The sequence below is a fragment of the Neophocaena asiaeorientalis genome, unplaced genomic scaffold (genome assembly GCF_003031525.2).
Source record: "Neophocaena asiaeorientalis asiaeorientalis breed wild unplaced genomic scaffold, Neophocaena_asiaeorientalis_V1.1 scaffold183, whole genome shotgun sequence".
In the NCBI taxonomy this organism is placed as follows: Eukaryota; Metazoa; Chordata; class Mammalia; order Artiodactyla; family Phocoenidae; genus Neophocaena; species Neophocaena asiaeorientalis.
The window spans coordinates 2597477-2619076 of record NW_020175199.1 but is presented as its reverse complement, the minus strand read 5'-3'; the positions used below and the strand labels follow the sequence as shown (position 1 = coordinate 2619076).

The window sequence follows — 21600 nt, the reverse complement described above, 5'->3', positions numbered from 1 at the left end:
TCACTGTATCAGATCAGGAGTCTAAAGTATGCCTTGCCCTCCTCTTCTCCCCTTCCACCTGCCCTCTAATGATAAGTGGCCGTGGCCTCTGGAAGGCACCAGACCACGGGAGAAAGCAGCGATGTCATCTCTGTTTAAGGAGCCTCGGCAACAGAATCCGCCGTGTTGCATGTCGAAGCTCAGGTGGCTGGGGCCAGAGATCTAAAACAGGAGCATGAAAGATCAGTGCAGGAGCACGCAGCATGTGTGCCTGTCCTCTACCTGTCCTCTGGTTACATAAGAAGAGCAGGCCGTGTGGGCGGGGACGGAGGGATCCAGACCCTCGATCCACCCTCTCCTTTCTGAGCAGATGCTTAGGACAGTGGCAGCTGAGGAAGCCGTGACTGCAAAACACCCGATGCTCAAAAATCCACAGTCCACTCCCCATTCCCTCCCCCAGTTTGGCAGGTCCCCCCATCCCTCACTCTTTCTGTCCAGGCCCCTTTCAGACAGCCATTCTGTTGTCTGTTGCTCTTGAAGTTTCTTTGAGCAGGTGAACCCCTGAAACCTACAGTGCGCTTCCTCCAGGGCCCCCGTCAGTGCCCTGAACAGAGGCCAAGAGAAAAGCCAACGCCCTCAGAAACTAACTCAAGAAACTCTCTGCAGATCACAAGCCCAACATGACAGACAATTCTAGCAGGTGCTTCCAACTTCTCTTGATAACAGATTTCCTTCTGCAAGTCAGAGCAGAGCAGTGCAGTACTGGCGTTGGCTTGTACCTGCTTAAGAGCATCACGGGGGGCATCCCTTCTGTACTCTGAGCTCGGTGACTTCACGTTGTTAAAGTTGGCCAGGTAGGGGTATTTACACCCCAGAAACTGGAAGATGCAACAGATCAGGGTCCCACCTGTCCCCAAGCTGACTGTTAAATACTTACCCCTTGGGTTAGGGTCTAACAAATGAGCTAAGATGTGGGAGACTCTGTCCTAAACTCTTCCTGCCACGGCTTGTCAGAGCTTAGCAGGAATCATATTATTTCTTTGCAGGGTGTATGTGTGGGCGGGGTCGGGGGAGGGCAAGGGGTGGGAATACACAGCAAACAAATAGACACAACTGTAAATCATTACCTCAAGTGGGCTGGCCCTATATGAAGTTCTGGGTCATCTGATTGTTCTCGAGGAGGAATACTTACTGGAGAGGGCACAGGTCATAAGCTGTCCTCTAGGCCTGTTTCAAAACACCCCCAAATTCCCATTTGGACAGTGTTGATGGGGGCTTGCTGATTTGACTTGTGATTGATGTCTGTTCTCAGTTTTAACTGGAACCTCTGTGAGGTTGTTTTTCACATTGGATTTTAATAAGTTGTGCTTGTGTCTGTTTCCCTCAGTGGCCTAGGACGGCCCCAAGGGCAGAGAATCTACCGTGTTTGTATCTCCATGTCCTCTTGTCTAGGGTGGTGCCTGGTACAGGGGGAGAAAATAACAAATCCTTGTTGAATGTTAAGTCAGAGTGAGCAGGTTGCTGTGAAGTCCTGGTCCACCGTTTTCCCTTCTGAGAAATCTGGATTGAAACTACCTGACCTAAGACTTAGTAAACCAATTCCCTGAGAAAGGGAATGAAGAAAGCCAAACCTAATAGGCCACAGAAAAAACGACAGAGTCTATTCTTAGTTCCTTCAGAGTGTAAACTCATTGCCAGTAAGTCTAGGCCAGGGACTAGATAACTCTGCATATGTGCCCTGTATTATGAGAGGGCTTCCTCTCTTTGGTGCTCTTTCTGGAACATTCTCTCCCACCTGATTCTCAAAATAATCTGTAAGGTTGACAGGGTGTGAATTACCATCCTTATTTCCTACAGATGAGGAAACTGAGGCAGAGTTTAGCTTTGTGCATTAAGTAAGTTATGTAGTGACAAAGCCGAGGCTGGATCTCAGACCCTCTATAGAGGAAGGGGGCAAGTGTGTATGGGGATTATGGAACCACAACGTCAACAGTAACAAGTACTGATGTAAAAAAAAAACCCAGGAGAGCTGCAGTGAGACGTGAGGCATCCATCACTGGACTTCACGAAATTCTAGAAACTGATCTCGGCCAATCCGTGTTTGAGAATTCAAAGAAGGAGAGAGAATGCCTTCTCCTCCCATACCCTGAGTTGTTCTCCCACATGTGAAGCTGGTGCCTCGGGGCAGCGGGAGGGGGGCACAAGGGGGCTGGCGTGTGGGTGGGGTCCTTGTTGTTTTATTCAAACAAAGCCCAGCAGGGTGAACCGTGCATGAAACGTAAAACTCTCAGATCTTCCCGTTGCACACAGTGGGGGGCCTCTGTGACTCGGTGGTGACATCTTTATTTAGACAGATGCAACAGTGGAATGTTTCATCAGCGTTAAACCAACTGGTTGAACACACTGAAAAGGTGAAAGGCAAACTGCTACAAACCTGGGCCAATTCCAAATAAGAGAGCACTTCCCCATCGATGCCCACGCCACTCATGGCGGCCCTGGTCAGCTCCTGGACAGCGTGCTGCTCTGGGGAGGAGAGAGGGAGCGGGAGAAAGTTAGCGCCTGGAGGCCGTGGCCCGGGAGCAGCCACGAGGGGAGGAAGCACGGGTCACAGCTCCACGGGAACTGAACCCAGGGCCCACTCTGCCGTGCGCCTTTCAGCACGGGGAGTCCTGGTCTCCAGCCAGTGCACCAGCGACTCCGGGGATACTTGTTAGCCTTCTGAAATATCTAGAGTCCTCCAGACCTTCTCTGTCCAATATGGTAACTACTGGCCACCTGAGACTATTAAACTTAAATTAATAATTAAAAGTAAACCAAGTAAAAACTTCAGGTCCTCAGCCACGCAAGCCGCATTTCATGTGTATTGGCCAATGCGGACACAGAAAGTTTCCATCACTGCACATAGTTCTGTTGGAGTGTGCTGCCCTGGACAGGCCAGTACCTGCCTAGAATCCTCTATTTTTTTTTTTTTTTTGCGGTACGCGGGCCTCTCCCGTTGCGGAGCACAGGCTCCGGATGCGCAGGCTCAGCAGCCATGGCTCACGGGCCCAACCGCTCCGCGGCATGTGGGATCTTCCCGGACCGGGGCTCGAACCCATGTCTCCTGCACTGGCAGGCGGATTCTTAACCACTGCGCCACCAGGGAAGTCCAGTCACTGGGTTTTAAATTTTAGGGAACTGCAATATTTCTTGATATTCATTTAACACTTTGCCTTGCAAGGCATTTTCACCCCAGAAACTGACTTTTAAACACTATGGTCTAAACACTCTATACTACACACCAAACACTATATAAAGGATTAAAGGAACCACCTTAGGAAGCTATTTACTAAATAATCATAACAGTTAATAATAGCATTTAATAAGAAAAGTAATCATACATAGAAGTCTATGGTTCACACAAGAAGGTTTCTTTGGGTCAGTTTCTTTCATGGAGAAATCAGTCCCATGTTTTCATCACCACACTTAATATTTAAGCAAAAATGGCACTACTTCAAGATTGATCCCAAACCTTGTTCAACAGATTTGCCTCCAAATTACTTTTGACTATTTAAAAAAATTCAATTTGTTTTCAAAGGACAAATACTTGTAAAAACTGGATAGTCAAATGGCTTGGGACTCTTACTTCTGAAACAAAGAATTGCCCATTGCAGCCTCCTAGAGTTAGTATTTAAAAAGCAGCAATACTCATTTGAATCTATGACTTCAGGTATATTGGTTAAAAACCATTTAAAAAAATGAAGAGCAATACTTCAACCATCTCTTGTTATCCAACTGGTGAAGATGGGAGGTAAGGAGAAAACTTTGATCTCCAGTTGGTTGAGTGTAGTAGAAACCTGGAATACAGAGAAGTAAATCTTTTCTCTAAAGACACTGGCAGAAAGTCAAGGGCAGATATGACTGGTTGGTTTGTTCATACATTCATTTTCATTTAATGATTCAACAAATCTTTACTGAGAACCTCATATGCTCAGGCACTTTTCTGCGTGCAGGGGATAAGCCAGTGAGCAAAACAGGCACTATTCTGCTTTCACGGTTAATAGGAGTCAACTAAATGTAGCAATAAACACCCTTATTGCTAATCGAAACCTTTGGTGAATGAAGAACAAGGTTTAAATTCAAGAAAAGAAATATTCGAAAGCGTCTATCTTATTTTGACCTGCTTTGGCTCACCAACTGAACAAATCTAGAAATGATACATAAGATTCTGTGAAGTTAAAGCAAGTCTTCCTTTTTCCCAAAATGGTCTTGACAATGTCAGAACATTTTCTAAAATAGCTTTAAGAAAACCACTTACATAACGCTTACTAGGTGCCAGACACTGTTCCTAAGGACTCTCTCCCTCTTTATATATATATAATCTCTTAACTCATTTAATCTTCATAACTCTGTAGTAGAATATTATGATCCCCATTTTAAAGAGAGAGAAAGCTGAGACCCAGAGCAGTTAAATCAAGTAGGAAATCAGCCAGCCAGTAAATAGTGGAGCCAGGATTTGAACCCAGGCAATCTGGATCTGTAGCCTATGTTCTTAACCACTGCCTCCTACTGCCTCTTTCTTCCTTTTTTTTTTTCGTGGCTGCGTTGGGTCTTCGTTGCTGCGCGCGGGCTTTCTCTAGTTGAGGCGAGCAGGGGCTACTCTTCGTTGCAGTGCGTGGGTTTGTCACTGTGGTGGCTTCTCTTGTTGCGGAGCACTGGCTCTAGGCGTGTGGGCTTCAGTAGTTGCAGCATGCAGGCTCAGTAGTTGCGGCACTCGGGCTTAGTTGCGCCGTGGCATGTGGGATCTTCCCGGACCAGGGATCGAACCTGTGTCCCCTGCACTGGCAGGCAGATTTTTAACCACCGGGAAAGTCCCCTGCCTCTTTCTTAGACACTGCGTCTGAACATATATTATGGGGATAAATGGACACAACAGCTTTATTTCCAATTCTGTGGTCCACCCGCAAATGAGGCAGAGGGCATAGAGCATGGGCCTCAGGGGCAGGGGCCATGCATTACTCAGCTTTAAATGTGCATCAGCAGGACCTACTACAAAGTAGGTGCTTAAAAAATAGTTGCTGAATTGAACTGGGCTGTCTGATACATTTGATCCGTTCATATCACCCTGTACCAGACAGTCCTATATTGGGTGATAAAAAATAAATTTTTATTCCCTGGAAATCTTATTTTTGCTTAAATGCGATTTTGATAAATATGACAGTCAGACACCGCATGGCCCTGAGTCATCAGCCTTACCTGCAAGCGCAACCAAGTGTGGCAGGCAAAATCTGTTTGCCAAAGCAATTAGTTCCAGTGGGTCCAGGTCCAAGTTAGGTGACAACTGCTTGGTATAAAGATAATCCAGTACCGCCTGCATTGACATCTTGTTTATGTTCGGGAGATATACCTGAAATGTTATTTGAAAAGGTAAGTTCTGCTGAAGAAAGCAGTGGGCACATTTTCAGGCTCTACTGCTTGTAAATACCCCCACTGTGTGATTCCTTGTTAGTGAGTCTGGGACACCTTGCTTTGAGGCTGTGCAGAGAAGTCATTTACTATTTATGGCTTTAAACATAACCGTTCGATTTGTAGATGACAAAAAAGTGGGGCTGCCTGACATAGCCTGATTTGGAATTTTTAAATGGCTGTTTGGGCTTATAAATCAGACAAATGGGCTGTAAATGTATGACATTATAGGCCCTCCATGCCAAGTACCTTATAATACTCGGTTGTGGGGAAAGAAATCTCCTAGCAACATGACAGGTGTTGGGGGGAGCTGCAAACTGCACTGTTGCTGACACATGACAGAGCCCAGCTCTCTAAGATGTCAAAACAAAGGATGAGCAGCCACCCTAGTTGCCACAGTGACTGGCTTGATTCCAACCTTCTTTCACTAAATGCTAGCATGGAATCAACTCTATGTCAATAAAAAAAAATTAAAAAGTATATGTTAGCATGACATACACACTTTATTTTTCCTATGGCATGGACATAGAACTACTGGAACATTATCAGGTGTCAGCAGATGCAGAGAATCCAGAGAAACCTGTGCTTGGGACATCTAGGGGAACGGCTGGGTATGGGGAATTGTCCCCTGGAGGATCCCCCTAATCTCCTTCCTGAGTACCTGTAGTTGTTGCCCATATTCCTACATGCTAGAGTTTGCTGGGGAGCCAGGGACTGCCTGGGAGGTAGAGTTCTGAATGTCTGGGCCTGGATCAACAGGGATATACACGTCATAGCAGGTATTCTTCACTTTAGGTTTCTAACTCCACGAGACGTACCCTGGCAAAACAGAATGGTGCCACTAGTGCTTGCTATTTGGAATGATGATAAGAATTAACCTAATAGAAGGCCTCCTATGCACAAAATACTGTGCTAATAAGCTTTCCACATGCATTATGTATTTTGATCCTTATATCCTCCCTAGGAGGAAGAGACTATTATTTTTGCCATCTTACAGATAAAGGGACGGAGGTTCAGGGAGGTTAAGTCCAGCACCCAGGGTCACAGAGCTAGGAGGCTGGGGCTGATATCTGAACCCAGGAAATATGATTCTAAAGTCTACGTTCAGAACTGCTGTGTAGGACTGGAAACCCTTCATGGTAAGGAAGAAAGCTACACTACAGCACCTCATTTCACTAACAGTTTTTTAGAATTAGATTTCTAAGTTCAAAAGGATGAAGAGTCATACACTTCTGAATTCTGGTACTTAATAAACCTCTCTACACAGCACAGAAAAATATATATCTAAATATGATTACATTTATGAATTATATATGACATCTGTATATTATATATGATTACATCTATACTATAATCTCTCTCCATATATTTGTATGTATGTGTGTATATGTATATATATATATATATACATATACACACACACACACACATAAAATGCCTCCACAATCGACAAGGGCCTTGTGGCCATTGCAGTCTTCTAGTGGTGTGGTTGCAGAACTGTTTAAGTTATAGCAACCATCTACATAATTTTTCTGCATAGACACCAGCCACTTCAGAGAGGGAATATCCTTTCAGACAGTTGGAGTTTCCCTAAGTGTATGAAAGGGAGGGCCCAGAAAAATCCCTAGAAATATTAAGAGAATTACTCCCTCCCCTCTCAGAGCGAAAACAATTATGATTCTATTAATAAGCTGCATGGGTTACTACCATCAATGACTTGACAAGTGTGATCATTTCAAGTTTCTAGCACAACCTCTACAATAAATAAAACCTGGCAAGTAGAAACTATTACTTATATCATTTTGAAATAACGAAGCTGTTGTATTGTAATTTCTATTCCAGTGAATCTAACACTGGTTATATTTGTGTGTATATATGTTTATGTACACATGCGTTTATCTTATACAGACACGAAATTATTTATGGCAAATATGGCAAATGACATATGGCAAAATTTCATTTCTCTAGAATGGTGCTTGGATTAGTACACCTTTTAGATAACTGAAGGTTAATTAACTTGTGAAACTTTAAAATTTGGGCCAAGTAAAAATATATACATTTTACAAAGTGCTAAGTGCTCTAAAGTGTTAGTGATAATAAATATAAAAAAGTCCCAGAGCTTCCTATGAGCACCTGTTCTCTCAGGGATGGGGATGTCTGCTGTTTCTGAAAATAATGGCTTGGAGGACAGGGTAAGAGGCTGGGGCAGGCCCAGAGATGTGTTGCTAAAATGCTCTGTGACCTTTGACAAATCACCCTCTCTGAACCTCAGTTTCCTCATCCGTGACATGGGAGAGGTTTGGAATAGATGACATCTAAAGCTTCTCTTCACTGAGATTACGGATTTTGAAGATACCCAGATGACTTTAGCAATTTTTGCTAAGAATGTGTTTTAAGTCATGGCAAAATGGACATCCTAAATGGAAGGAAGTTGTTTCTGGCGGCCGGAGATGACAGTGGATTCCAGCAAGCAGCCCTGGCCCAACACTTCCACTGTCTTCAGAGCATTCTGACATCTGTAATCATCCATGACCTACTGTTTCCTTCTTGCTTAATATAACATTAACATTTTTTTTTTAAAGCAATGGCTCTTTTGGGCAAATAATGTTAGGGACCCTCAGAAGTAACCAGCAAATGAGAAAAAACGAAAACACTTTCGGAACACGCATTCTTTCCCCCTCAATGCTGATTCTCTTTAAAAGGCTGTTTCTGTGATTTCAACATTTATAATGAACTGAATAGCAACAGGGCGACCGTTTTTATAGAACTTTAAAAAATAATAGAAATACAAGAAATGGAATTAAAAATGTTGTGCCCTACCTGCTGAATGTAGCTTTAAAAAATATAAGAATATAATGCTACCCTAAACAACGACCCATATTCCAGTTTAGTTGGTTTAAAATTTTAATTGCGAAGATCGGCTCAGACTATCAGGCTTCTAATTAGAGATGGTCTCATAGAGAATGAGAGAGTATTCTAGATCCAGAGCATTGCTTCCTACAAGCCGGCCATGCATTTTTAATGAACCACTTGCTGAGTACCTCTGGGGAGAAAAGTATGCTTACTGCTACATTAAAAGTAATGAGAAAAACAGAAGTAAATTACAGTGTCTTCTTAAATATTAAATGACAAAAAAAGTTAAAGGAACATCAGTGGGCATATTTTATTCCTTTCTGGATATGCAGGTGAATTCTATTAATGCAAAAAAACAAAAAAAGAGGCTGGATTTTGTGGAGGATTTTCAGAAGACAGAGAGTTAAAAGGTGGCCTAGAAAGAGAAGGCCCATGTGAATACGCACCTCAATTAACCATCAAGCATTTATTGAGCCTTTAACCAAATGCCTCTTCTTACCCCCATAACCATCTCTACTACACTTCGCTAGTTTAGGAAGGGAACTGGGGGCTTGTTACCTGAAGGCTTTTGGGGGACAAAGATCTTGAGTTCCTCGTGGAAACAATTTAACAAGAATCCTCCAGGATAATAGTCACTGACACTCCTTGAGTCTTTGCGTGTTCTAGGCACCAAATCTGATGCTTTACACACGTATCCTCATGCCTTACCTGCCCTTCGAGAAAGGTTCTCTTGTGGTCCCCGTTTTAGAGATGAGGACACAGGTCTAAAGAGGGTCAGACTCTTGCCCAAGGTCAAGCTGAGACTAGAGTTCATAACTACGTACTATTTCCAGGGTAGACTATTTCCAGTCTACCCTGGAAATCACGAGAAAGGGCGGGAAAGGCTGGACATATCCACAGCTCATGCCATTCTTCGTATACGAGGTGCCCTGGCACAGACCTTCAGTTGCTTGGTTCCATGGCCTTTGTCTCTTGAGCTGGGTTGAATCTCTACATCCCTATCAGGCTCAGCTGCAGTTCTCAATGGTGAGTGACCTAGTCCTTGGGGGTGGGGGGCAGGGTGAAGCTAAACAGGTGTCATCCCTGGGAGAGGATGTGGCGCTGCATACGCGTGTGGTCCACATCGGCTGCCAAGTTTTTGTTTTGGTCACCTCTCCCGCACATTTTAATCTGGACACAATTACAGTCCATTCTGGGAAGGGATAAAGGGGATTAGCATTTGTGAGGTCAGCTCTGACAGTGTCCCTTCGTGGGACAATGGGCTCCTGACCTCGACCAACTTCTCTCTGCTGGGTGAAGAGCAGGCTATCTGCGGCACTCCTGGCACACACTTCAGAGAGCTGGAAAAAGAAGGGAAGCGAGCCTCTGGACTCTTTATCTCAGGAGGTTACTGAAGTCGGCGACGTGCCAGTTGGATGAGGTTTTATGAATTGGTGGCTTCCCCCAATTTTCTTGGAAGTGAGAGGGAAGGAATATCATCAACGCTACCGGCATCCAAATAGGACTGAGGTCATCTTGCATTTAGTGCTCACGACGTGCTCTGCAAGTATCAACTGTCACACCTCACAACCACATTACGGGTTTACGATCGCCTTTTCCAGATGGGGAGGCTGGAGCCCAGCAAGGTGGTCACTTGCCCAAGGCCACTCAGCTTTTTACGTAGGGGAGTTGGGGGATCTGAGCCTCAAGCCCTTTCTTCACTGGGTGGCCTCTACCAGCTGCTGTCATCTCAGTAACGATGCTCCCAAACACCTTTGATGGCCCAGGAAACACTACATTTAGCTACAGGTAAGGACCTCCTGGTTTACAAAGGCTGGCAGACACCAGAAGAGGCCATCAGGATAATTCTAACATCTTTTCCCCCAACAGCAGACAGTCTTTGGCTGGGGGTTGGTTTAGGAGCAGCTATAGTTTTTTCTGGAAGCAGGAGGGTGGCCTAGTGACAGCTGGCCATCCTGGCTTGTGATTCTAGGATTCTGTTTCCCTACTTGGGGATGCAAATGCGAGCGTCTGGGTCACAAAGGGAGTGCTCGGATTTCTGGTGTGAACACCCCCTCCTTGGAAAAGTTAGCTATTGTTTTCTGTATTTCTGTTAAAAGTTTGGAGAGATGCTGAGATAAACATAACAAGCCTCTTAGGACAATAAGCTTGTGTCCCAATGTTTTATTTTTTCTTAAAAAAGATGGTTAAGAAATACCTGCAAAACTCGACAGAAAAAATGCCTACCTCTAGACTAAAGTTAGAAACGCTTGAAGGGAATTTTTCTGTCTTTTCCAACAGTTCGTAAAAAGGTGGAGATACAGGGTCTCCAAGATACTGCTTGCTCTGCTGTAAGAATATCCCTCTTTTGGAGATAGGGCCAGCGTTTGACAGGTTACCCAGTGGCTTCTACTAGATGTAACAAGCACTCCAAGAGGCCTTTCAGAGGAGTCACCCTTTGCTCCATTACTGTTCCCTTAGAGTTGACACACTCTAGAGTTGAGACAGATCGGGGCGCAGCCTCGGAGAGTTGCAGCTCCAGGCACCTTGAGCGTGACCTAGTGCATCCCCCGTCTTGCGGATAAGGAGACCGAGGCACAAGGAGGTTGCTTTTTAAGATTCCCCCATCTGTTACTAGCAGAGCTGAGCCCAGGACATAAGTGACTAAAGACACTTTTCAGTCTCCACCTTCTGGAAGACGGTCTGCCCTGCTTCGATGTGATTTTGAGAGTACCCTGCCTGGTGACATTTGTTAAAAAATATAGCTGAGCATGTTTTCAGGGACAAGGAGAGCTGTGAGGATGGAAGGATACAGGAGCACATAGGGGCTCACACAGAACAAGTGAGCGACAGACAACAGCTCCTCATAACTGCAGAATTAGGAAGACAGTGAAGGGGCTTCCCTGGTGGCGCAGTGGTTCCAAAAAAAAAAAAAAAAAATTACAAAACAAACAAACAAACCTATTCCAAGTTAGCAGTTAAAGAATCGAAGTCCTCTGGCCAGTTAAACACTTCCTAACATAAATACACATGCACATTCATAAAGATGCCGCTTGGGCTTTTCGGAAGGCACCTACCTCACTGTTGGCGCTTTCGATGAACGACCCCCCGAACATGGCAGCCATCCACTTGCAGCTGCAGATCAGCAGTGGTTTGTGGGCACTGATGGCTCCATCGTCCAACTTAAATGTCACATCTGCCCAAGGATGGAGGAAGCACAAGCGTGAGCCAACCTCCCCGAGAAACTTCCACCCACGCGCCTCAGCCTACATCTCTCGTCTTCTCTCCTCCATACCTTGAAGCACTGATGTCGTGTCCACCCCTCCCCAACCTCCCCGGCACTCCCCGACCCCCCGCCTTGGGCACACCCAATTCTCACGGTGTCCTCCGAGGATTAAGGAGTAAGCAGTTAAAATTACACAAAGGGTCACAACACAAATTCTCTGAACCATAAAGTAACGTAAAGGAGAGGAATATTCTTTCAGCCTTATTTTGAAAAATTCCAAACATAGAGAACAGTGGCAAGAATAGTACGACGACAACTTGCTTTTCACATGCTTAACATTTTGTCATGTTTGCCTTAGCTCTCTATATATTTATATATTTTACATTTATGTAGACATATTTTAACAGCGTGATACTTCTAACTACTTTATTAAGAAAGAATTTTCTAAAAATAACATTCTCCTAACCATTATTATTTTTAAGAAAATTAGGAATAATTCCCTAATATCATCCATTATCTAGTTCATATTCAAATTTTTCTAATTACCCCCAATTGTATTTTATAGGGTTTTTTTTTTTGTTTTTTTTTTTTTAAACAGAATCCAATTGAAGCTCCCACACTGTATTTGGTTAATATACCTCTGTAGTAAGGAAAGGGAGATTTTATCACGTTCACTTAAGGTCTATTGTTGACTTTACTGTGGGTTTGTGACATTTCATTAACTTTCAAGACTGCTTCTGTACCATGACCTTCAATGTCTGGAGTAAATATTACCGCAAAGCTTCAAAATTAATGAACAGATTCAGCTACCCCCTATTACATGTATATTACTATGACAGGCATTATGAAAGAGAAGAATACACGTACCCCTATAAATAGAAGTCAGGAAGTCAAAGTTTTACAATGAAACATACACAGAGAGGACAATTACAGAACAAAAACGGCACAAGCCTGTAAGATAGGACAAGCATGGGCCAGTCGCCCATCTTGGATACAGGCCACCAGGGTGCTTAAGCAATTACATAAGGGCGCTGTGGGCAGCCCTCAGCACAGTTATCAAAGACAACGAAGGGGCAAGAAGGATACAGATGAGCAGGGTAAAGGAGGGTGAGAAGTGAAAGGAGAGGGATTAGAGACAGATGAGGCTTTCCGGATGGGAATGCAGAGGGTCACCGAAATGGCCTCAAGGATTTCATGGCCTGGGGAACAAAGGCCACTGATTTTTGTCATGGGTGCGTGCCGAAGGGTCAAAACAGACTTGATCAGGGAAGGAATCCTGAAGGGCGGTTGTGAGCATCAAACCGACTGGCTGAGGCTCGGGGGTAGCTCGACCTACCCTTGAGGAGCGCTGTGACAGCACGGGGCTTTAGGGGGCAGCTTGCGTTCAAATCCTGGCTCAGTCATTTACAACCTGTATAACCGTGGGCCAGTTACCTAACCTCTCTGTCCCTCCGTTTCCCCATCTGCAAAACGGAGATCATCACATTTAACCCTCAAGTCTGTGAGAATGAAATAAGTAAAATACGTGGAACTTGGGTACGTGGGGGAAGAGTACTTAGGTACGCTAGTGATGGTTACCCTTCCCCTCCTCGTGTCTGGCTAACGTTTGATCAAAGGCAACCAGAGGTATCGATGACTTTGCCATTGGACCCACTCACCTGAGAACGTCCCCTTGCTGAGACACTCTTTTATCCGGTTGGCTTTCCGGACGTGAAACGCTTTCGTAATCTCCTGGTTCATGAAGGCTTCCTTGTTCATGATGTTCTCCACCATCATCCGCAAATCAAACATCTCTAGGACCTCTGCTATCTGAGCCAGGCCCACCAGATCCCTTTCCTTTTCATCCAGTTGCCCCGTATAGAGAAACTGGAGCAGGGTCCGGAAAGGGCCTGGCTGGACGGATGGGTCCATCCTGACCACAGTCATGGGGCCCACCCGCTTCGAAATGGGGTTGACCTGCATCTCCTTGTGCATGGCAACAAAGCCCTTACTCCAGCCTGACAGGGTCTGTGTCTCTGCCGCTGAGCCCTCGGCCTCCAGCCCCGGGGTCTCCTGCTGGGACAGGTTCTGGCTTGAGGACGTCCACTGATCGGCCTGAGGTGTCCTTGGGGTGCCCTCCTCCCTTTCCTCGTCTGGATCAAGACTCAGGGGCCGCCCCTGGAAATCCCTGCTCTGCTTCTCTTGCTCACAAGCTCCTTCGCTCCAGTGGGGGGTTTCTTCACATTCCATTAAAAAGAGATCATAAAATTTGGAAGAGGAGGTAGCAAGGTAAATCCGGTGTGCAAAGATCCGCTCCTGGTCCTGGAGGATGAACAGGACGTCAGCGCACAGAGGATTGTCCAGTAAACAGGCGGCTTCGTTCGTCCCTGTGGAGGGACATTCTGGAACTTTGATTACCGGTGGAGGGGCTTTTGGAGGTAGGAATGGTGCCTGAAGTAAAGGTTTCTGGACTTTCTTTAGGTGGGATTTCCAGAACTGCAGGTGCCGGCGGGAAATGAGGGCGGCTCGGATTGCATTGTCAAATACATCCTTGATTCCAAACTGGTCAAATACGCTTGTTTCGTAGTAGGGTATGCCCAGTTCCTTTGCAACCTCTCGGCCTTTTTCTGGGGGCAAAATATCCCCTCTCTTTATGGGCCTGAAATAGAATACTTTACAAATTAGCATCAGTCTTATTTCAGGAAAGAAAATAGTAACCAGGGCCTATCTAAGCACCTAAATGGATTATACATTTAAAATCCTATTCAGGCTTTTAACCAGACTCTTGAAAAATCTACCAACCTTAAGACTTGCAAATATAAAGGACTTATGACTGCAGGAAAAAAAAAAAGTGCTTCTGGTAGTAACAACAATAACTCAAGTATCAGCCATTTGCTAGCTATGTGATCCTGGACAAAGTTACTTAACCTCTTTAAGCCTTGGTTTTCCCATCTGTAAAATAGGAAGAATAATAGGGAGTACTTGCATCTTAAAGGACGATTGGAAGGTTTAAATGAGATATTTGCCCAGCATAGCACCTGTTCCATAGTAAGTGCTTGATACATGTTAGCTGCTACCACCATTGCCACCATCATCGGCATCATTTTCATTATTATCCCCTTATGCTTACATTTTGCTGTATACCTTAAAAATCAATCCATAGTCATTTTCTCACTTGAGCCTCACAGCAACTCTATGGGTATTATATTTGTTCTACATTCTGAAGAAACTGAGGCAGAGAGTTTAAAGGGTTTGCCTAAGGTCACATTTGCAAGTTGCTGAGAGACCTTTCCTAAGCAATGAGAGTCTAGAACTCCCTGGTTCTAGACCAAACGGTCCATGTCCGACAGCTCATTAAGTCTCCTCTATTAGGTTTGTGAGCCTTATTTCATATCTCACCGCTTCTCTTTACTTCCACACCCTTCAGTGAGGCCCTCATCATCTTTTGCCTGGACTAGTACATGAGCCCCTGAACTCATCTTTCTTCAGATTCTCCACATTTTCTCTCACAGTGCTTACTGTTGCACGGAAATTCCTCACATAATACAAGTATGACTTAGCCGCAGTTCTTTAAAAAAACTTCCTCTGGTTCCACAGAGCCCATGGAATAAAGTCTACACCCTTTAGACTGGCACACAAGGCCCGCTTACAATCTAATCAAAACCCAGGAAGCCAAATGTCTGGAAGCAGTACTGGCAGATGAGTGCTGTAATTACGGCATAACCGTGGTCAAGACACAGATGGATTCCAGAACGGAGGCAAGATGGGATCTGTCGTTATACTCTTCACACACACATCCTTGGTTCTGAGACACACTCTTAGGAGATGATCTTCCTAAATAAATACTTGGCTTACGAGACCAAGGGTGATGTGTGTGTGACAGGCACCGGCCTTAGGAACAATAAGAATACTGGGTAGAATTTGGATTTGAGGACCTAGACGGAAAACTGCAGCTTGTTGTAAAGGCGGAAGGGAAGTGCAGAGAGGGAGAAGGGTTAACTTCATCACACTGATGAATCTCTTTAAGGCTTAGCTCAGATGCCACCTCCTTCATCAAATCTCAGAACTGTCTATGGAAAGGACTGTCCCCTGGAGCTAACTCTCCTCCAGGCCTCCGCACATCCACGGTGCGAGGCCCAACTAGCCTAACCTTTGAGACAGAAAGTTCCGGGGCCAGGGGCTAATCTCTCATTTGCCCGGAGTCCTCTTTCCCTCTACGTGGCTTATGCTATTCAATTCCTAGTCCATGCATTTAAGAATAGAAGGAACATGAATTGTTTTCAGAACATTCATCCAAGACATACCTAGAACATCAGAAATTATCTCAACAAAGTACCATTTGCTTTTGCTGTGAGCGCATAAAAACTTGTATCTGTGTAAAATTTTCTAACGACCCTATTAAGGCAAGTACCTGCCTGGAAGGAAGGTATTAATATCAACATTTTGGGAAAAGCTATGCTCACCAGCAAAAAACGGAGTTAAGCATAAAACGTATAAAATTATTTTTTAAAAGAGAATATTGAAGGAGCACAACTTTTGGAAAAACTCTTATTCCGTGTCCCTGCCACCAAGATCGGTATCCACATTTTATACAGACTGAAACAAACTCTCCTTCAAGCTGTATTTTAAACCTGTGACGCTCTAAACATATCACCACTAGAGCCATTTGAAAAGCAGTGTTGCAGTTTTGCAACCATTGGTCTATATAATTTTTTAAAACTTGACACTGCCAACTTGGGAATGAAATACTCTCAGAGGTTGGGTGGAGGAAAATGAGAAGATTAAAAACACCTGGATGGGGCTTCCCTGGTGGCGCAGTGGTTGAGAGTCCGCCTGCCGATGCAGGGGACACGGGTTCGTGCCCCGGTCCGGGAGGATCCCACGTGCCGCGGAGCGGCTGGGCCCGTGAGCCATGGCCGCTGAGCCTGCGCGTCCGGAGCCTGTGCTCCGCCACGGGAGACGGCCGCGTACCGCAAAACAAACAAACAAACAAACAAACAAAAACAAACACCTGGATATATGTGTTTGCATGAACCTGATGTTCCTGGGGGCAAGAATTATGGCTGATGGCTCTGAATGTCAGTTAACTTTACTATAATATAATTTCCAGAGAGACATTATTATGAGTAGCTAACATTTTGTTTACTACTTTACAAAGTTCAAAGCACTTTTATACACTCCATATCATAATTAGAGAATTCACTTCAATCGCTGGTCAACCATTTTACAAAAATGGGTTCCTGCCTAAGAGGTGAGAGGGGTCAGGGACACAAACCCCTTCCTCATGTTTAACAAGCAAACCTAAAGCATATGGCTGATTGATGGGGCCCCAGAGCCACTGAAGAACAGAACCCAAGGCTACAGAGACATCTGCTACCTCTAAATTTTAATGTGGCCGGCACAGGGAAACCCTGAGTCCCTCGGCTTACCTTGCTAGAGGGCGTCTGGCTCTATTAACAGCCTCAAGATCGGCATAGCGGAGATCTAGCTGGCAGCCAACTAGAACAACAGGTGTGCGAGGGCAGAAGTGCTTGATTTCTTGATGCCACATCGTTTTCACATGATGTAGGGAATTGGGATTAGCGATCGAAAAACAGAGGACCACAACGTCGGACCTAAAAGGAAATCACACAAGAAGCTGTATTTTGCCTTTTAACTTGTATTTCCTCTTTTATCATTATGGTTCCTCCCCTCCCCCATCCATCTAATGCCATATCATGTCACAGTTTAAAAAAAAAAAAGACCAGATATTAAAATACATCTTGGCGTCATGCAAACAGCCCATTAAGCCTCCACATTCCAGCACCCACACAGCCCGAGTTCATTTCCATGTGGCACTGCAGAAGGCCTATGCGTCGAAGGGTTTCCAATGACGTTATTTTACAGTACGGATGGTTATCCAAACTAGACTCAGTTCTGGAACCACAACATGCTGAACTATTTCTGTTCATCACAAGAAATAGTTTCAAGATAAAAGAAAATAATAAAAAAATACCATTTACCACTGTAAACAGAAAGGTGACGATGACTCAATGAGATAAAGCAAACAGTTTACACATTACAAAAAAATGTAACAGGTATTTGCTGTACAGGGTCGGCAAATACACAGAAGGATTTCTGCCCTTCTTCTCCCTTAAGCACACATGGAGAGAGCACAACCACTTATCTTTTTCTGAAAAGGAAAAGTCCTGAATTTGCAGGAATTTCGACTTTTCGCTAGGTGTAAGGCAAGAAGGTAGTATTTAACATAAAACTAGCCGGAGTTAGTCAGACGGCTAATAAGATGGATGAGAAAATGTTGGAAGCAGATTTCTCAAATGTGAGACATGACGCAGAGCAGATATATGGAAAAAAGGAAAATTATTTTATAAGTCAGTTGTGACATAAGGATCTTCCATGTTTTATATAATAACTTATCATTCTAGGAGCCAAAGAACTGTTTTACAAAACAGTTGTCAATTATGGAGTTTGACAGATAACTGCTAAAAGGTATCTTTAGTAAGAATTATAAACCATCTTTCTAGGTTCAAATGTGCAGAATGATGACTGTGAAAACATGGAGGCAGAAGAAAATAAAGAATAGAAAGAGTTGTAACCAAGGATTCAAGACTATTTTGCAGTTATATTCAGAAATAAACTCACAATTTTACCAGATGTTAATTTATTGCCTTTACTGTTTATATAATGAGAAGAATCAAGTCGATGAATCAAAACACCATCTTTTTAAATCATTAATGAGCTTCTCTCCCTACATATCAATGAAGAGAAACAAATATATCCAGGCAACCATAAAATTTCTAAAAATAATCATTTGCAATGCAGCGAACTGCAGGGTGCTTACATTAAATGTAATTCACAAGTTGAGTATTTAAATTTATATCCAAGAAAAACTGCACCAGACCACGACAAGTAGAGGGGAAAATCCTGACATTAAAATATTTACTAATTATAAAAGAGGACTCTAGGACTCAAAGCAGATGAGTGGATTAATCTGCATGTTTCAAATGCCCTTGAAATAAAGATCTTATCAAAGATTCTTGGGTACTGGAAAATATAATGTGTGTAAAAATATGCATAACTATATAAATGAAAGGGAAGCATGTCTTGTCTTTGGGATTCTGATTTAGTTAGCAGAATATTCTGTGCACAGCCTCACCTCTAATCAGCATAGATAATAGTATCCAGTAAAGTCAAGAATGCTTTGAATTTTACATTTTTTAGGAGCTGAGTTTTCTATTATTCATAATCCTATTTATATAGGATATCTGATGCAGCTCTGCTGTAAGCTTCAGCCTGATCATAAAATAAAGCTGCCAAGAATTCTGCACAGTGAGAATAATATGGCAGTATCTCAGGTTCAAAATCATAGGGAAAGAATTGAGAAAATGTATCCACCACCTAAATGTGGAACAGTACCTATTGATACATGTGTAAAATTTTTTCTAATTGGTGCCTTCTATTTCCATATTAAGGCACATGGCTATAAAGAAAATCATTCTCAGAGTTTAATTTATATGACAGACATGTAGCAAAATGTCAATTCTGCCATCTAATTTTATGATACAGCATGTGAGGTTTTGAAATCAGAGCTAGCTCTGTTGCCAAGGTTACCGTGATAACACTCATGCCACTGAACCTATACTAGTTTCTCTCCAGATGACCTGTAAACAAGTACAGACAGGACCTTGGGGGCTGGAAAAAATGGCATCTCCTGATGATAGCAGCACAATGCCATTGCACAATACAGGTCCGGAGGGCCCAACTTCTAACTATGTCACGTCAATATCTCAGTGCATGAAATGCTGTTGGAAAGCCAGAAAAATAATTCAATGCTCTGTAAATATTTTGCCTCAAAAGGATGATCGTTAAAGAGAAGAGGCTGTACTGAGAGCAACGCTACCTCTGAAGCGAAAATAACTTGAGTCAAAATTGTATTTGCATCCTTGGAATAAAGTTTTTCTTTTTCCTTTTTTGAAATGCATGTTTAGATGCTATGGGAATCTGTCCCCATGATTTGACATTAAAAGTAGTTTAAAAATTAGATCATATTTTATCTACCAACCTGCTTAAATGTCTTTAACCCTTGTTGATTTAAATACAGATTCAAGTCAAGAAACATTATGTACAGAGGCCTGCCATACGAATGTAGTGTTCTAAACCTGATTTTAAGCAAAAGCCTGAGAATCAATGGCCACAGGGATAGAGCTATAGAAAGACGCTGCTTTGACATATTCCTTCGCATCCCAGCATTCTTTTCTAATTCCTAATTCTCAACACATCAGGATCCTCTCTGATATAAACACCTACATAATCAAGTAGCTATTTTGAGAATGCCATTTATTCCCTCTAGATTTTGAGCCATTTTTCTATCTGGTCAAAGAGGCACAAGACCTGCAGCTAAGAATACCTCCAGCTTTAGGCAGAATTCCAAGGAGCTAGAGATACTAAATAACTTTTAATCAAAACATTCATTCCTGGGTGGAGACTGTTCAATGTCTGACACAAGCTGGTGTTTAAAAATGCCATTCCTGTGAAAGATAAAAAGAAAAAGGCAAGTTCTAGCATTTCTGCTTCTCTGGGCTCTGTTACACTTTTTTACTTTGAAGAGTTGAGTTTAAAAATAATTGGGAGGGGGAGGTGTGATGAGGACATTCTCACAGATTAGGCAGCAGAGTTGGCCTAGAAATGACCTCAGGGTTCCTATTTCAGCTGTAAAAAGAATCTGATGGGATTTAAGTGGAGTCCTACAGCTATTTGGAGGAGAAAGCACGAGAATTCGAGAATGCAGAGGCAAAGCACATAGGAGACAAAACTCTAAACTCCAGAACTTGAATATTGAGAAGGGTAGGAAAGGTTTGGATTATTTTGGACTGGGCTAAGTGGCTTTATTAAAGAAAGCCAGGATTACAAAGGATTTTAGAGTGTTGCTGGCCTATGAATGTTTATATTTTGGAGGAAAATGTGATTTATTGTTTCTAAGGGGAAAATATCAATATAAAAGTTTCACTAGGGTACTGACGCATCAAATAATGCCCATGAAATAATGTTTTGATTAGACAAGTGAAAAACAATCCAAAGTAAATCTATGTGTTGAAACAATTGCGGATCTCTAGCTTCATGGAGGGGTGGGACCAGAGAGAGACCTCGTCATCCCCAAAATGCTTGAGCTGATAAAGCCAACCTCAGTTGTAGCAGTTCTTCTTCAGATATTAAACAAACAGAAAAGCATATTTTTTTCCAGCTATCTTTCAAGGAGAACACTGGCCAAAGATAGCATGTGAAAGATTGGCAGAGATATTTGGATAACATAAGGCGTGCATGCAAAGTTGGGGCCAATCTTTGTTGGAGGATTGAAGAAAACAAAATCTGAAAACAGTGCATCATACCCACATACCTTGGCCCGGGATAGACTTTTTAAAAAGTGTACTTTATTCATTACACTCTTTATTATATATGGCTATGGGCGTAGAGTGAAATTTTTTTTATGTGAAATCTTTAAAGAATAGATTGAAATTAAATACATGGCGGATTTTCCTTTTAAGGTAATAATATGTGTACATATACATTTTTTTTTTCTTTTGCAAGCTAGACTTAAACATTAAATGCCACACATTTTCATGGGCTGTCTTTATAATATCTACAGTCAAATTAGCAAACTTGGTGGGAAAAGATCAGGGAAGCAAACAGAAGCTAAGTTTATCCTTTGAAGAAGTGATTAAAAAGGGTAGATAGGGCTTCCCTGGTGGCGCAGTGGTTGGGAGTCCGCCTGCCGATGCAGGGGACACGGCTTCGTGCCCCGGCCCGGGAGGATCCCACATGCCCCGGAGCGGCTGGGCCCGCGAGCCATGGCCGCTGAGCCTGCGCGTCCGGAGCCTGTGCTCCGCAACGGGAGAGGCCCGCGTACGGCAAAAAATAAAAATAAAATTAAAAAAAAAAAGGTAGATAATCATTATCAAAAATTTGCTGTTAGGAATAAATTTTCTATGTTCTTTCCTATCACAAAAGTGCTTTCCATCTTTTTAGTTTCTCTTCCCTTTTCTTCCCTTTTCTACTTTGCCGTCACTGTCCAGCTAAGGAGCCATGGGCCTTGGGTTTTCTTATCTGCTTAGGTGAAAAAAAATAATTGCTAAATTATCCTT

General features: G+C 43.3%; 1 protein-coding gene across 11 annotated transcripts in view; it reads right to left on the bottom strand.

The window, feature by feature from the left end:
• RHOBTB1 (Rho related BTB domain containing 1) overlaps positions 1–21600 on the bottom strand; it is a 67228-nt gene that overhangs the window by 3229 nt on the left and 42399 nt on the right. For 3 of the 11 annotated variants that reach the window (XM_024765223.1, XM_024765226.1, XM_024765224.1), the window contains exons 5-10: positions 16891–17076; positions 13141–14120; positions 11334–11452; positions 5215–5365; positions 2414–2502; positions 59–201 (exon numbers count right to left, since the gene is read on the bottom strand). In XM_024765223.1, the coding sequence (XP_024620991.1) occupies positions 59–201; positions 2414–2502; positions 5215–5365; positions 11334–11452; positions 13141–14120; positions 16891–17076 (1668 nt within the window). Of the gene's footprint in view, positions 1–4; positions 1440–2413; positions 2503–5214; positions 5366–11333; positions 11453–13140; positions 14121–16890; positions 17077–21600 lie in introns of those variants that run through there. The other 8 variants (XR_003005942.1, XM_024765228.1, XR_003005941.1 and 5 more) reach the window with 6 other exon arrangements.